The sequence below is a fragment of the Brassica oleracea genome, chromosome C4 (assembly GCF_000695525.1).
Source record: "Brassica oleracea var. oleracea cultivar TO1000 chromosome C4, BOL, whole genome shotgun sequence".
Classification (NCBI taxonomy): Eukaryota; Viridiplantae; Streptophyta; class Magnoliopsida; order Brassicales; family Brassicaceae; genus Brassica; species Brassica oleracea.
Genome location: NC_027751.1, coordinates 26,725,205 through 26,741,631, shown reverse-complemented (window position 1 = coordinate 26,741,631; position 16,427 = coordinate 26,725,205). Strand labels below are relative to the sequence as shown.

The 16,427-nt window shown below is 37.6% G+C and overlaps 1 protein-coding gene and 1 pseudogene across 1 annotated transcript; one reads left to right on the top strand and one right to left on the bottom strand.

Moving 5' to 3' along the window:
* The first annotated feature begins 5,029 nt into the window (after positions 1-5,029).
* The window catches only part of LOC106342918, a 19,734-nt pseudogene continuing 8,336 nt past the window's right edge, over positions 5,030-16,427 (top strand).
* LOC106342919 (WAT1-related protein At4g16620-like) lies at positions 10,149-11,770 on the bottom strand. Its single transcript, XM_013781983.1, has 5 exons — positions 11,314-11,770; positions 11,125-11,190; positions 10,918-11,034; positions 10,566-10,800; positions 10,149-10,478 (listed from the first exon to the last, which is right to left on the bottom strand). The coding sequence occupies exons 1-5, from the start codon at positions 11,502-11,504 to the stop codon at positions 10,296-10,298; spliced, it is 792 nt and encodes a 263-aa protein (XP_013637437.1). The 5' UTR covers positions 11,505-11,770; the 3' UTR covers positions 10,149-10,295.

Sequence of the window (16,427 nt, the reverse complement as noted above, 5' to 3'; positions counted from 1 at the left end):
TTTGTACTAGTTGAACTAGTTGGAGTTGTACTAGTTGTATTAGTTATACTTTGAGTTCTTCTTTATTTTGAATCTCGTTCGTAAAAGATGAAATTTGATTCAAGATAAGATATAATTGATTAAATATGACTATGAGTTGATCGATTTAGATTAAAAAGGAGAAAATTGGTGGATGGTTGAATAAAATTTTTGATTTTGTTTTAAGGTGAAAGAACATCAATGGAGAAGAAAAGGGGAAGAAGAAGAAGATTAGGTTAAAGTTGGGTCGGGTTTGGGTTTGGATCCGGGTCGGGTTTGGGTTTGGATCCGGATTAGAATCTGGGTAGGATTACAATGGCATAGATTAGTAAATATATTTAAATTATTAGGTCTCATAGTCTTTTCTCCCTATTTTTCATTTATTTTTAATTCATTTTTAAAGTAAAAAAACAAGAGGTCTATATCAGATTTTTTTTTACCCATTGTGGTCTATTCTAGCATTTGATCAGTTTGACACTACGTAGTAGTGTATACGTATGTAAAAATCAAAGTTGGTTTGAATGAGAAATGTTGGTCCAAAGTCATTTGATTTGGAAAGCTTATAAAGCTTGACAATTTGACTATGTTTAAAAACTAGTAAATGTCCCACGTAAAAAAATATGAGGTGAGAGTGCTCTTGTTGATATATGGAGAAGTAAGAAAATAATTCATGACCATATAAATATACTATGGTATATTGGTGGAAAAATATATTCGATTAAAATGTGTTTGCACATTAAACCGAGTTAACCAAATAAAGTTTGGAATAAACTGGTTTTGGAATTAAAAATTAATTTGATAAACAGCCAACTAGTCTAATACCCTAAGTATGTTTTGGGTCAAATTCAAATTAATTTTACGATTCAAAAATATCTTTGCCATGATGATAAAAACGTTGCCATTGACTTTGTCTTAATGGTTGATCAAAATTTATTATTTTGAATCAATGCTTGTGTACGTTTTATCACTAGCGTTCTTTGGAACAAGCATATAAAGCACTTCTCCGTATTGCATTGTAAGGGTGTACATTCTGATGAACAATCAAAAGAAAAAATCCTTCCATATTGAATAGTTATGTTTATTTTTTATTTTTTCAGTCTGAGAGTACATCACAAAATTAGGTTCGATAGATTCTGTTTTTCGGTAATGGTAAACAGAAACAATGCTGCAGTTGTATCTTGAGAATCTGAACGCTACGAAACTGTCACACTACGGGGCGTTTAAAGATTTAAGGAAATAGATTAACCATCTCGACTCTGCAATTCTTCTTTATTTTTATATTTAGGTATTGTAATTTTAATTTATGTTCTTATTATTCTTTACAAATATCAGTTGTCCTATGGTAGTAAAATAAGGTTCCTATAGATCAAACATCCCTTAACCATCCTAGTTAGCTTACATTGCACGTATGCACCGGATCGAAACAATGGAACCAACCTGTGAGCCTCAGATCTTGTCACATGCATTGAGTATATACCAGTCATGTCAACAAATCTAGTTAAATCCCTCACCATGCCTTCTTCTAGTTCCCTTCTCAAATCATTTGGCATGTTCACCTTTCTTGGCTTGCCAGTGTATAATCTGGCCTTGCAAAACCCAGTCAACTCTGAAAGACAGACCCAAACAGTGTATTTCGCCATACACCAATTTACCTAACAAGTTAGCCCGGAGATCGTACTCGAGGAAGAAAGTATCTTGTGCTAGACAATGACTCCCTCCTCTAGCAATACTATCTATAAAACGATCAGTGTTTGCTAGAACATAGCTGAGTTCAGATCTTGGATTTTAAGTTAGTGTACCTTACTTCACGCATACCTTCATACGCAGCCTTTGCAAGATGATTTCCTATAGCACCCTCCCTGAGAAAGTTTGCAACAGTATCAAAAGCTAGATCATATAAATCTAATTGGGTCAAAAGCTAGATCATATAAAAGTCACAGGTTAAAAATATAAATCTAATACTAATTTTTCCCAAAATCAACTTGGGCTTTAGACCCAGTTTTGAAAGACCGTAATATACTCAGTGCTTTGATAAACGTATTTATTTAGCATTCACTGATAACATTGTAAAAAATGGCAAAATAGTCGAACACACATCGTGATTCACATGCATATGTGAATTGATATATGAATAACATTATGTTCCTAAGTTCTCCACAAAGGCAACATGGCACACCATCCGTGAGATAGCTCCTATAGTCCAGTGGCATTCTATGGTCTGGTTCAAGGAAGAGATCCCAAAATGCTTTTTCATTACATGGATGGCAATGCTATCGAGATTACCAACAAAGGACAGGCTAGCTTCTTGGGGTCTTGCTGTCCTTTTGCAGTGTGTTCTATGCTCTACAGGACATGAGTCTCATCCTCACTTATTCCTCCAATGTTCCTTTGTGTCTGCGGTCTGGGCTCATTTATGTGGACTCTCCATTCCCACTCCTCCATCATCACTTCAAGCGGTTGCGGGTATTCTTTCAAGTTATCAGGTCGACTCGTCTTCGGGTTACCAGCTGTGATCAAGCTTTTGCTGCAATGTATCAGATACTGCGTGTGGCGAGAGAGGAACATGCACACCTTCCAACAAGCGTCAACAACTGAGACTGGAGTCATTGCGCGTGTTGATCGCATAAGGCGTGATCGACTTATCTCCATTCCTCCATCATCCGCTTCTTCGCCTTCTCCCCTGCTAGTCTACTTCCGCCTACCGCCTCCTGTTCTTTAGGGTTTTGATCTGTTTGTAACTGCATGCTCTATCTTATTTCGTTCTCGTTGTAATAAGTGGATTTTCACAAATGTTGTCAAAGAAAAGCTTTGGTATGAATTTAACATTTACACCAAAAATATATAACATTTACACCAAAAAATAAAACAATTGTCGTCATTTCCCTTAGACCCCTAGCTAGTCCTCAATCACAACTAATTATTTTGAATGTGTAACAGTGTAAGCATATTTAAAACATTAATTATGAACAATACATGTTGGACCCAATTTCGGTCACTAATCTAAATGGGCCGAGAAAGAAGTGGCCGCATGGTCCGAGGCCCATTTCGTGTGAACGAGTTCGAGACAAAGAGGGATCAAAATCCGGAGGTCGAGGAAGCAGTTGAGAAGATCACGGAGCTGAGCGACTATAAAAAAGGGGTCTAGGACAAGAGGGAGAGACACGTGAAAAAACCTAGAGAGTGAACAACCAACCTACATCGACCTCAAACTCATCACATCGCAGACCCATTCTCTTCTTATTTGATTTCAGTTGTAGTTCTCGATCTCGATTCTCTATTGTATTCAATTCTGTTTTATCATTAAAAGTCCATTTTCGCCAACCGGAATCTGATTAAATCGTTGTGTTCTAAGGATATCGTTGCCCACATTTATTTTCTTCCCTAGTTTTACATCTCAAACACTACAAAATACTTAGCGTAGATTTTAGGATCTACAATACATAATCTGTCAAGTGAGAAGTGGTTTGTTTTTGTAATCATCATAAGTAGAAAGACAATGATACATTTTTAATAGATTGAGAAAAAGTGGTGATACAGTGGAATGATCATTGGATTGCTGGACTACCTTTCTTTGTTATTAATTCACAATGTATTTTCAGGATATAGGAAAAATGTAACCATTTGAGTCACAAATATTTGTTGTAGTTTATTTTGGTAGCAGCTGTAATAAGAATCATATCATTACCAAAAGAATTGCAAGTCTAGCAAAAGGGAAGTAATTATATTTTGTAGGAAATAATATATATTTTATTCTCTAAAAAGAAGGGTATCTTAACCTACCAAATTTTGCATCTGATAGACTTGCAAACTAAATTTAAGTTCAATGTATAGTAAATTATATACCTCAAGGTGTGATATGAGTTTCCTACTATATAGAAAACAACAAAAAATACAATTAACTTCCTTTATACAATATTAATATACTGAATTTGTGATTTTAGTCACAAAATAGAAAATGTAAATAAAATCTTTTAATAAATCTCTATGATAAAAAATAGGGAATGAAATAAAAAGAAATGTATCCAAGATTTGTTACCATGTTTATAGTAAAATCAAATCTACACTTTTCTTACATGTTAGAGGTAATTTGAAAAAACTACAAAATTCTGCCAACTACAAAGAAGCCTGTAGGGTGATGAATTAACAAATTTGAAACAGTTTTTATAGCTAAATCTTTTATTCAAAATTATTAGACATCATTTGTTAGGAGAACACAAACAAAATAAACAATTAAAGAAACAAAAAGCATTGATATGATTTCGGACTAAAATTATAATTTTGTAAGATGTATATGTGATATAAAAACGTATAAAAGCCTTTCTAATTGTATATTATAGAAAAACAATGAAATGATAGTTTTGATAATTTATTTATGATTGTTTATCAATAATCAAAATGACATAGAATTTATGTGGATATATATTGAAGAACTAAAGTAAAGCTAAGAGTTTATAAAGAAAATGAATTAACAACAACATTGTTGTATAATAAATAATTATTTAAAGACATTTAAATTTCAAAACTTATACTTTTAGATATCTTTATAACCTCATTTATCTATATATGAGCATATTATTATATGTGTAACTATTTTATTAATACATTCATATGATTAATACCTAAAAACTAAACCTTCAAGAATATATTAGAAAAATGGATTGATAGCATTCTATTAATAGGAACTACTACTTAAAATAGTGAAAAACTAATAAAACTCAATACTTCTATATAAATATTTTTCATAGATATCTATTTAACGCTCCACGACAAATATTGTAATAAAAATAGACCTATTAGTGTGAACCACGTGGATCATAAACCTATTAGCGTGAGCCACATGAATGTCTGGATATGTCTAAGTTATCTAACATAAAATTAAGAGATGGCAAAGAAATATGTATTAGATTTTACCATAAATTCTTATATGTGGGTCTTTTAGACATCCATGCTTACTCAGTCACTATATATATTTCCTTCTCTCATACAATCAACCCAACAAAAAAGAAACAAATACCTTACCACCCAAACTGAAAGAACTTGAGCAATCATGGAACCAACCAATGATGCTCATGTGACTGTGGAGACTAACGCTAGAGCTACCACCGGTGCTAAGATGTATCCGTCACCTGAAGTGCTAGCCGTTGAGATTATTACTGCGAATCCAACCCATGACGGGAGATACATACAATACAACATACGTGAGAAAATCTTTGAACTCACAGCAAAGTATAAGCCACCAATCATGCCTATTGGCAGCGGTGCTTATGGCCTCGTTTGGTAATCTCCTTTTAACATTTCTATATTATTTGTTTCCATCCTTTAAGGGTTGTATGATGTTTGTGTTCTGGTTGCTCTTCTGAATATTACTGACACATTAATATTTTTTTTTACTAATTTTTAACAGTTCAGCTATGATCTCGGAGACGATGAAAAGGTGGCAATAAAGAAGATTGCTCATGCATTTGAAAACAAATTAGCGGCTAAGAGAACTTAAAGGGATAATGATAATAATGTACAATTCCCATATCTTAGGGATTTAGGCTAATCTAAAGTTTCCTATTCCTAGCTAGGTTAGGCCATTCCTATTTGTATATATACCCATCGTGGTTGATCAATACAGACACGCTTTACATTATATTTCATGGTATCAGAGCCTAAGATCTCTAAGACCTAATTTTTCTACTATCTTTCACCGTCAACCATCAAAACGATGGCTACGGATCATTCTACTTCTACTTCTACTAATATCCCTAACCCTTCTCCTACTTCTACGCTCACGGACCTGTCACCCTACTACCTTCATCCATCGGATAACCCTGGAGCGTTGATTACTTCGGTTCTACTTACTCATGAGAACTACACAGAATGGTCGACTGAACTTCGGAATTCCTTACAGGCAAAGCGAAAAACGGGGTTCATAGGTGGAATAATTGTCAAACCAGAAACAGAACCAGACCTGTCTCGATGGCTGGCTGCAAACTCCATGATTGTCGGATGGATCCGTACATCAATTGACCCGAAGGTACGATCAACGGTTACACATGTTCCTGAGGCATACAAGCTTTGGGAAACGTTACGCTTCAGATTCTCTGTCAAGAATGGTACTCGCTTGCATCAGCTACAAGATGAGATTACGAATTGCAAGCAAGATGGGAAATCGGTTCTTGATTACTACGGTCGTCTCACAAAGTTGTGGGAAGAACTACAGAACATAAAGACATCTCGTCCATGCACCTGTGATGCCGCTGCAGACATAGAGAATGAAAGAGAAGATGCAAGGGTGCACAAGTTTCTCTTTGGCCTAGATGACTCGAGATTTTCCTCGATACGATCTCGTATCACAGATGAGGAACCGCTACCAGACCTCAATATTGTCTACTCTCGGGTTATCCGTGAAGAGCAAAACATGGCGTCTACACGGGCCAAAGAACAACGCACCGACGCACTAGGTTTCTCGGTCAAAACGGAACCTCCAAAAGAATCTACTACAGTTGAGATTGTTCCACCTCGCTCTCGAGATCCAGCACGTACGTGCACACATTGTGGCCAAAGAGGGCATGACATCACCGAATGTTTTCTTGTTCACGGATATCTAGAGTGGTTTCATGAACAGCAGCGACAAAATGGCTCTTCATCAGGCTATAGAGGAGGTCGTGGAGGACGCTCCAACAACAACCGAGGACGTGGTCGGGGATGAGCCAATGCTGCACAAAGCTCACAACCTATCAACTCCGATCAAATAGCCTCACTAATTTCACTGTTACAAAGTCAACAAAGCAATCTATCTTCGGAAAGATTGTCTGGTAAAACTTCTCTTACTGATGTTATTATTGATACAGGAGCATCACACCATATGACGGGTGATCTCACTTTACTCCATGATGTCATCGCCATCCCATTGTCCTCCGTAATGTTTCCTAATGGACGTGACTCCCATGCAACGAAACAAGGGACTTTACGTCTCAGCAAGGACTATTCATTACATGACGTTCTATTTGTTCCAGATTTTGATTGCACGCTCATATCAGTCTCAAAATTGTTGAAACAAACTGGATGTATTGCGACTTTTACTGATACATTGTGTGTTTTACAGGACCGTTTTTCGAGGACTCTGATTGGAGCAGGTGAAGAGCGTGAGGGGGTGTACTACTTTACGGGTGTAAAAGTCGCGAGAGTTCATGGAGCATCAAAATCGACAACTTGTACTTCTACTCTATGGCATCGAAGACTTGGACATACTTCCTACAAGACTTTATCTACATTACCGGTGTTTAAGAATTTTAAGATAGATTTTTCTGATTCTAGTCAATGCGATATATGTTTTCGTGCAAAGCAGACTCGCAAGGTGTTTCCAGACAGTATTAATAAAGCTACAATTCCTTTTACTTTAATTCATTGTGATGTTTGGGGTCCTTATCGCACACCGTCGTCGTGTGGAGCAGTTTATTTTCTTACAATCGTTGATGACTACTCAAGAGCAGTCTGGACTTATTTGATGCTTGAGAAATCTGAAGTCTCCTCTTTACTACGAAATTTGGCAGACAGACAATTTGGAAAGAAAGTGCAAACAATACGTACAGACAATGGTACTGAATTCATGACATTGGCGACATATTTCCGTGAGCATGGTATTGCTCATCAGACTTCATGCACGTACACACCTCAACAAAACGGCAGAGTCGAACGTAAACATCGCCATATACTGAATGTTGCTTGCGCCTGTCTATTTCAGTCTCGGTTGCCGGTGGAATTCTGGGGAGAAAGCATACTAGCGGCAGCACATATGATTAACCGAACTCCTACACAAATCCTTGATGGGAAATCACCATATGAGGTACTTCATGGGTCTCCTCCTCTATACGACCAGTTAAGAGTTTTTGGATGCCTTTGCTATGCACACACACGACCGAGAGATAGAGATAAATTCAGCACCCGCAGTCGCAAGTGTTTGTTTGTCGGTTACCCCTTTGGCAAGAAAGCTTGGAGACTGTACGATCTTGAGTCTAATGAGTTTATCACAAGTCGGGATGTTGTGTTTCTTGAAGATCAGTTTCCGGGGATTGAGAACTCAGTCTCTGTATCACCGTCGATTTTACAGACCAATCTTCCCGTTGATGACTGGCTAATAACTCCAGAACAGCAAACGACACTACCGATAGTCCCCAATGATGTCACCGAGACTGATTCATCACCTATACCAAGTCCAGACACTACTACGACGGCAAAAACTGATAATACCGCACCTAGTTCTTCTTCTACGCTACCTACTACGCCTCCAGTGACACCTCCATCGTCACCATCTCTGACAACTGCTCAATCTGAGACAGTATCTTCTCCGGGACTTCTAGAAGTTCTTGGTAGAGGCCATAGAACCAAGAAACCATCAGTTCTTCTCAAAAATTATTTGACTAATACTGCGACTACTACACACCCCCCTCACGCTTCTCACACTTCAACTGCACATGTTCAGAGTTCTCCGACTACGATCTCAGGTAAGACACTGTATCCCATCTCCGATTACTCATCTACGACTGCTTTTAGTGTCAAACATCAGGCATTCTTGGCGGCAATAACAACAGACTATGTTCCTAAAACGTATCAAGAAGCAGTCCAAGACCCGAGGTTTAACGGAGCAATGAAAGCAGAGGTCACGGCGCTGGAGGACAATCATACATGGGATGTGACATCTCTTCCACCTGGAAAACGGGCTATCACTTGCCAATGGATTTACTCGACGAAATATAAAGCTGACGGCACAGTCGAAAGACCTAAAGCTCGTCTTGTAGCTTGCGCCAATCGCCAAAAAGAAGGGCTCGATTACAAAGAAACTTTCGCCCCGGTGGCAAAAATGAATACGGTCCGTTTTCTTCTTAAAGTTTCAGCAGCGGAGAGATGGGAAGTTCATCAAATGGACGTCCATAACGCGTTTCTACATGGGGATCTTGAGGAAGAAATTTACATGAAACTACCTCTTGGTTTTAACACAGCGGATCCTACAAAGGTGTGTAGACTTCGAAAATCGCTGTATGGCCTAAAGCAATCTCCTCGCTGCTGGTTTGCTAAGCTGAGCAAGGCTCTTCTCTCCTTCTGTTTTAAGCAGAGCTATGAAGACTACTCTTTGTTTTCGTTCGTGCAAGATAACATATGCCTTCACATCTTGGTGTATGTTGATGACTTTATCATCGCAGGGAATGATATCTCTACTATCCAACGATTCAAGAACTATCTACATAATTAGTGTTTCAAGATGAAAGACTTGGGAAAACTAAAGTATTTTCTTGGTTTGGAGATTGCAAGAGGACCTGAAGGTATCTTTGTGTCTCAGAGAAAATATGCACTTGATATAATTGCTGAGTGTGGTCTACTTGGAGCTAAACCATCTCCGGTCCCTACAGAACTCAACCATAAGCTGGCCCTTGTCAAGGGAGGGCCATCCTGGATCCAAGCAAATATCGTCGGCTTATAGGCAGACTTATCTATCTGACCTTTACTCGTCCGAAGCTCAGCTATATCGTCCATATCCTCTCGCAATTCATGCAAAAACCACAGGAGGATCATTGGATAACAGCATTGCGAGTGGTACGGTATCTGAAAGGGTGTCCTGATCAGGGCATTATGCTTACGTCCAATAGCAACTTGAGCTTGACGGCATATTCTGATTCTGATTGGCCTGCATGTCCAATCACTCGTCGATCTCTGAGTGCGTATGTTGTTCTGCTTGGTGACTCTATTGTCTCGTGGAAAACCAAGAAGCAACACACAGTTTCAAGATCATCCGCTGAAGCTGAATATAGGTCTATGGCAGACACGACCTGTGAATTGAAATGGCTCAAGCGACTCCTACTACAGCTCGGTTTTACTCACCATCATCCTATGCGCCTGTTTTGTGACAGTCAGGCAGCACTACATATAGCAAAGAATCATGTATTCCATGAACGTACGAAGCACGTTGAGAATGACTGTCACACGGTTCGTGATGCAGTTCAAGCTAAGCTTCTCACCACCGAGCACATTACTACAAAGAATCAACCTGCAGACCTACTTACTAAAGCTTTACCGGCTCCAGCATTTCAGTTCTTGTTATCCAAGTTGGGAATTCGTGATATGTCATTACCAACTTGAGGGGGGTAAAGGGATAATGATAATAATGTACAATTCCCATATCTTAGGGATTTAGGCTAATCTAAAGTTTCCTATTCCTAGCTAGGTTATGCCATTCCTATTTGTATATATACCCATCGTGTTTGATCAATACAAGGGGGGCTTTACATTATATTTTAGAGGAATATATGTACCAGCACTGCGTATCCCACAAGGTTCTTGAGACCGATTACTGATGCACTTCCCATATCCATACTCCCCTTAACAACATACTGCAAAGCTACCGTGGTGAACCCACCGATCAAAGTCACCACTGAAAACATAGAGACAGGCGCCGGGAACTCGACCAGTATGGATGCCTAATTAGGACGATCAAATAGATTAGAATCAACTGTGAATAATATATACAATGTGTCTTGTGCTAAGAAGGAGGCATGAGGCCAAACCTGGAGGACAAGACTTGAGGACAAACAGCAGATGGAAAGGAAGAGACAGAGGCAACCTAAGATCTTCTCTTTGTCCAAAGCGACGTCGTCAGGGACAATAGGCAGAGCCTTGAGCGAGCTAGAGGTGGCTTTAGTACTGTGCATTAAGCTCATAATGAGAGCTCCCATCACACATAACACGGTCCCTCCCATCTTAACTCTACTGTACATACAACTTAGCTTCACTTTCTCCATCCTTAACAATGTCAAATTCAAAACCCATAAATTAAAACTCTAATTTATATATATATATATATATATATATTATATATATTTAACAGAACAAATGAACAGAAAATTAAAAGGGTTTTACCCAGTAGCCCAAGCGATGACGAAAATGAAAGCAGGAGCGAGATTAGGCATAGCTGTAGCCATTGATGCAGAGGTGTGTTTCATTCCTTCAAAGAATAACCACTGGAACAGAGTTACTCTGTTTCAAACAGATATTCTCTCTTAATTAATCACATGTTATGATCATAAGTAAGCAATCAAAAACATGCAGGAATCAAAAGGACGCTACCCAACAAGAGAAACCAAAACCAGTTTTGTCTTCAACTTGAAACTTAGACTTCTGGGCCACACTTCCCTGCAGATACCAACCACCACAAAAAAAAACACTTTTAAAAATCCACAATTAAAAAAATGAAACAGAAATAAAATTTGAAACTTTTGTTTTAGTTGAATTAAAGAGTAGCGATAAAAAAGTTACCTTTCAAGGAGAAAAGAAAGAGGACTGATGAGAAGAAATGATGCAAAGGTGCAGAAGATAGCAACAAGAAGTGGATCAACTCCAAGAGACAAGACCTGGCTCAGTACCTCCGAGTTTCCAGCGTAAATCACCTGAGCTCCGACCAACCCTCCGACTATTCCAACTTCTTTTAACGTCTCTCTCTTCATCATTTGTCACCAAAAAAACACAGAAATTTTGAGAAAACAAAAGGAACAATACAGCGGAATCAGTTAGAACACAACACGAGTTTTCGATTTTCGTGGAGGAACTGAAAAAAGCAGAGAGACACTTTATCTCTTCGGTGCTTTTATTCCTTATGGGAATGCGTTTACTTGAAGTTGAAACTTGCTCTCTATAAAATCTCACTTCTTCCCTTTCGAAGACATGTGTACATGCACTGCATTGGTTTTATGTAGTATAACTCTTTGGGAAATGCATATTTTTATTTATCTATAGACTTTTAAGTTTTAACTCTTACTAGTAGTATTATTTTAATACAAGAGTCCTCAAATTTTGGTGTAACGGGATGAATATTTTTGTTTGACATGTGAAATAAGACGCTCAAAATCCGGTAGAGGGTTAATCTGTCAATAAATTTGACTTTTTGTTTTGAAAAAAATGAATTTTATCATGAAAATTCATCTCATATGATCAGACGTTGATTTGAGAGTTTTGAGAATATGTGGCCTATATTCTGTTATTTATCACGCCAGACATATATATATATAGTGTAGTGATTTGTATTTGTATTACTAACTAAATTCAAAATTTCATATTGCACGTTGATATTTATTGGATATTTCTCAAATATATAAGAAAAAGACTAAAAGTGCAATAAGCCAAACCGACTAAGATTCGGTAAATTCAAACTTTAACACGATTTTGTGTGTGTGTTTAAAATATGATAAACCAGTATAATCTAAATGAAACATCATTTTTTTTTGTAACTGGAAACATCATATTTTTGATGAACAATTATGCATAAAAATATTTAAATTTAATTTTGTTTACAATATGGATACGTGTAATTATTAATGTGCTGTAAGATTTTCACTAAAAAGTAAAGTCGTATTATGCTGGATCATGAATCTCCGTCACACATATTCATGTAATAGATGAAATTATTTCGTGACAAAAAAAGATGAAATTATTTTGCCATTACGTAATGAGTTATTTTTGGGTTCGTCCCCTAGGGTGAACCTTTAAGTTCACCAACCAATAGAAAATTGTCATTTTAAATCTAGTATTTTTTAATTAAGGAAACCAAATAACTTGGCAAATTATATTATATTTTCAAAATAAAATTTAAAAATAAATAAAAATAATATATAAAAAACGAATTAAAAAAAAATAATGTTGTCAACAAAACACTAAACCCTAAACTCTAATACTAAACCCTAAACTCAAATTCTAAACCCTAAATCCTTGGGTAAACCCTAAACCCTTGGAAAAACCCCTAAACCCTTGGAAAAATACTAAACATGTTGTCAACAAAACACTAAACCCTAAACTCTAATCCTAAACCCTAAACCCTTGGGAAAACCTTAAACCCTTGGGTAAACTTTAAACCCTTAGGTAAACCCTAAACCCTTGGAAAAACACTAAACATTTGGATAAACTCTAAATTATAAATCGTAAACACTAAACTCTAAATCTTAAAAATAAATATTTTTTTTAAAAATAATCTTTTTTTAGAACTATTGTTATTTTTATTTATTTAATTTTTAATTTTTTATTTTAAAAACATAATATAATTTGGCAAGTTATTTTGTTTCTTTAATTAAAAGATACTAGATCTAAAACTTTCTATTGGTTGGTGAACCTTTAGATTCACCTAGGGGGTGAACCCAAGAAAAGGTCTTATGTAATTGTACTATTTTCAAAGCAAAATTTAAAACATGGCGAACAAGAAAGGAAAGATACAGTTTACAAAAAAAAAAAAAAAAAAAAGAAAGGAAAGATACAACCGGGAAAAGAAGTAAAAAGACATGCAATGAGCTCCGTCAGATACGGGGAACCTCAGGACTGTGTTAGGTAGTGTTGTTTGTATTGTTATTTTGGGATAAACCAAACGACAGCGTACCACCACCTATTCTATTTTTCGTTTTATGTCAACATCTGTTCACTATAATTTGTCTTTGTTTTGGTGTGGCATGCAACCTCTTTCTTTCTTCTTTTCCGTTTTGCTATAGGATCAATGGATGTACCTGTTTTTCTTGTGATAGTACTGTTGATCATAAAGTAAAGATGAGTAAACTTAATAATGTAAATTGTAGTAAATGTAAAATGAGGTTGTTTGGTGAGTGGAGTATTATGCCCACATATCATGCACTATCATTTCTTTATTTAGTTAGTGTATCGGAGCCTCTCTTTAGTGCAAGAGAGCCTCATTTAGTGCATGAGAGCCTCTTTGTTTTTGGCTCCCCATTTGATGTATATATAGGCACTCTTGATACATGAAACATTAATGCAATTCAATTTCTCCTTTCTCATTATCTTTCAAGAAAGTCTCTCATTATTTTTTATGTTCTTCATTTAATTTCTCTTATCTTTCTTAATTCTCATAAAATCTCATGGTATCAGAGCGACAAGCTCTTGAACCCTAAGTCTTCCGCAATCTTTCAATCTTTCACTCTGTTTCTATTTACTTAAAAAAAAAAAAATTGTTCTTCTCATTGTGCTTGAACTGTTCTTAATGGATTCTGGAGGAAATTCAAAGATGGTTGTGATTCCAGTTACTCTCAAGGGAGCTAACTACTTACTTTGGGCAAGGTTAACTAAGACAGCTCTTGGAGGCAGAGGTCTCTGGGAAATTGTTGAAGAAGGCAGAGGCCTTAAGAAGAAGACTATCCTAAGAGAGGATGGTAAGGAGATAGTGGTGGCTGAAGCTGGTGATAAGAAAAGAGTTCAAGAAGATCTCATGGTGTTATCTATCATCCACAACAGTCTTGAACCCTCAATCTTGGAAGCTTACTCCTACTGTGAAACTTCTAAAGATCTGTGGGATACACTTCAAAAGGTGTTTGGAAATGTCTCCAACATCAGTAGAGTGTTTGAAGTCAAGAGGGCTATCAACAACTTGTGTCAAGAGGATACTGAGTTTGATAAACACTTTGGAAAGTTTAGGTCTTTGTGGGCTGAACTAGAGATGTTGAGGCCAAGTACTTTGGATCCTGAAGTACTGAACCAGAGAAGAGAGCAAGATAAAGTCTTTGCGCTTCTCTTCACTCTAAACCCCGCGTATAATGACTTGATCAAACACATCCTAAGAGGACATGAGCTCCCATCTCTAGATGAAGTGTGCTCTCAGATCCAAAAGGAGCAAGGATCAGTTGGGCTCTTTGGGAGAAAGGGAGAGCTCATCATGGTAAATCAAGCTGAAGGGGCAAAGACCAAACCAGAAGGCGTAGCTAACAAAGGGTACTACAAACCAGAAGATAAGAAGATTTGGGTGTGTGATCACTGTAAGAAGAAGGGTCATGGCAAAGACAAATGTTGGATCCTCCATCCACACCTCAAACCTCAGAAATTTCGTACTCCATATGCAGATGCAAGGGCAAACTTCTCTGGTGAAGTAGGAGAGCCATCTACTCCTAAGCGCACTAATGGTGCTAGTGAAGGAAAGACACTGTCTTTCAGTGGCTGCTCAGCTGTGAGAACTACACGAGATGAATCTATCAAGAAGTCAGACCTTGAGGCTCTCATCAAAGCTCTAAAAGAGTCTGGTAACACACTTGGTATTTCCCTTAGTGCATCATATAAACCGCCTAGAGTTATGGTTACTTCTCTACATGCATCTCATTCATCTAGTGGTATTAAACCTTTAGTCATAGACTCAGGAGCCTCTCACCACATGATTATACACAGGTTCCAAGGACTGTGATTGAAGTGGTTGATCACACTGGAGACAATCCCCATCCTGATCCTGATGGGGGGAGACAAGATGATACACATACTGGTCAGGATCATGATCAGGATGAGAGACAACAAGAAGAGACAGTGGAGGAGCCGCACACTGAGGTACATTCAGGTGGAGATGAACATGAGCAGCATGTTACTGAAGAAGTCCAGCCACTTAGGAGAAGTACAAGGGAGAGAAAGCCTGCCTCAAACTGGATCAACAAAAATTTTTTACTTCAACAGCCAAGCAGTGGCTCATCCTATACAAGAAGTATGTTCTCTTGCTCACTATCCCACAGAGCATCAAGCTTTCATCGCCAACATAGATCAAGAGTACATTCCAAGGTCTTATGAAGAAGCAATGGTAGATGATGAATGGAGAGCATCCGTCGAAGATGAGGTCAATGCCATGATCAGAAATGACACTTGGTATGAAACTGAACTCCCCAAAGGCAAGAGAGCAGTGACAAGCCGCATGATACACACTATCAAGTACTTAGCAAATGGAAAACCAGAAAGAAAGAAGACAAGGCTAGTAGCAAGGGGATATACTCAGGTGTATGGAGAGGATTATTTGGATACTTTTGCACCAGTAGCCAAGCTTCACACCATAAGGATCATTCTCTCATTGGCTGTCAACCTAGAGTGGGACTTATGGCAGATGGATGTGAAGAATGCCTTTCTTCAAGGAGAATTGGAGGATGAAGTCTACATGAGACCACCACCAGGGCTTGAAAACCTTGTCAAACCAAGGAATGTGCTGAGGCTAAAGAAAGCAATCTATGGGTTAAAGCAATCACCAAGAGCATGGTACCACAAGCTGAGTACAACTCTTAATGGAAGAGGATTCATCAAGTCTGAAGCTGATCACACTCTATTCACCCTCACATCTCAGCGTGGGATTGTAGTCATATTGATCTATGTGGATGACATTATCATTACCGGAAGTGATAAGGAAGGTATCATCTTAACTAAAGCTTTTCTTAAATCCTCTTTTGATATTAAAGATTTGGGTGAGCTAAAGTACTTTCTAGGGATTGAGATATGCCGATCTAAAGAGGGGTTATTCCTATCTCAAGAAAGTACACACTTGATTTGTTGAGTGAGGCAGGTGATCTTGGAGAAAAGAAAGCAAAGATCCCATTGGAAGATGGTTACAAAGTGTTGCGACAGGGGGAGTTTGAGAATAAGCC

Bases quoted from the DNA above. Each gene is read 5' to 3' on its own strand.
- LOC106342919 (XM_013781983.1), bottom strand. From the start codon at position 11,504: ATGATGAAGAGAGAGACGTTAAAAGAAGTTGGAATAGTCGGAGGGTTG. The intron at 11,191-11,313 runs GTAACTTTTTTA...TGGTATCTGCAG, and splicing joins CTTTCTTTTCTCCTTGAAAG to GGAAGTGTGGCCCAGAAGTC. The intron at 11,035-11,124 runs GTAGCGTCCTTT...TGTTTGAAACAG, and splicing joins GTTTTGGTTTCTCTTGTTGG to AGTAACTCTGTTCCAGTGGT.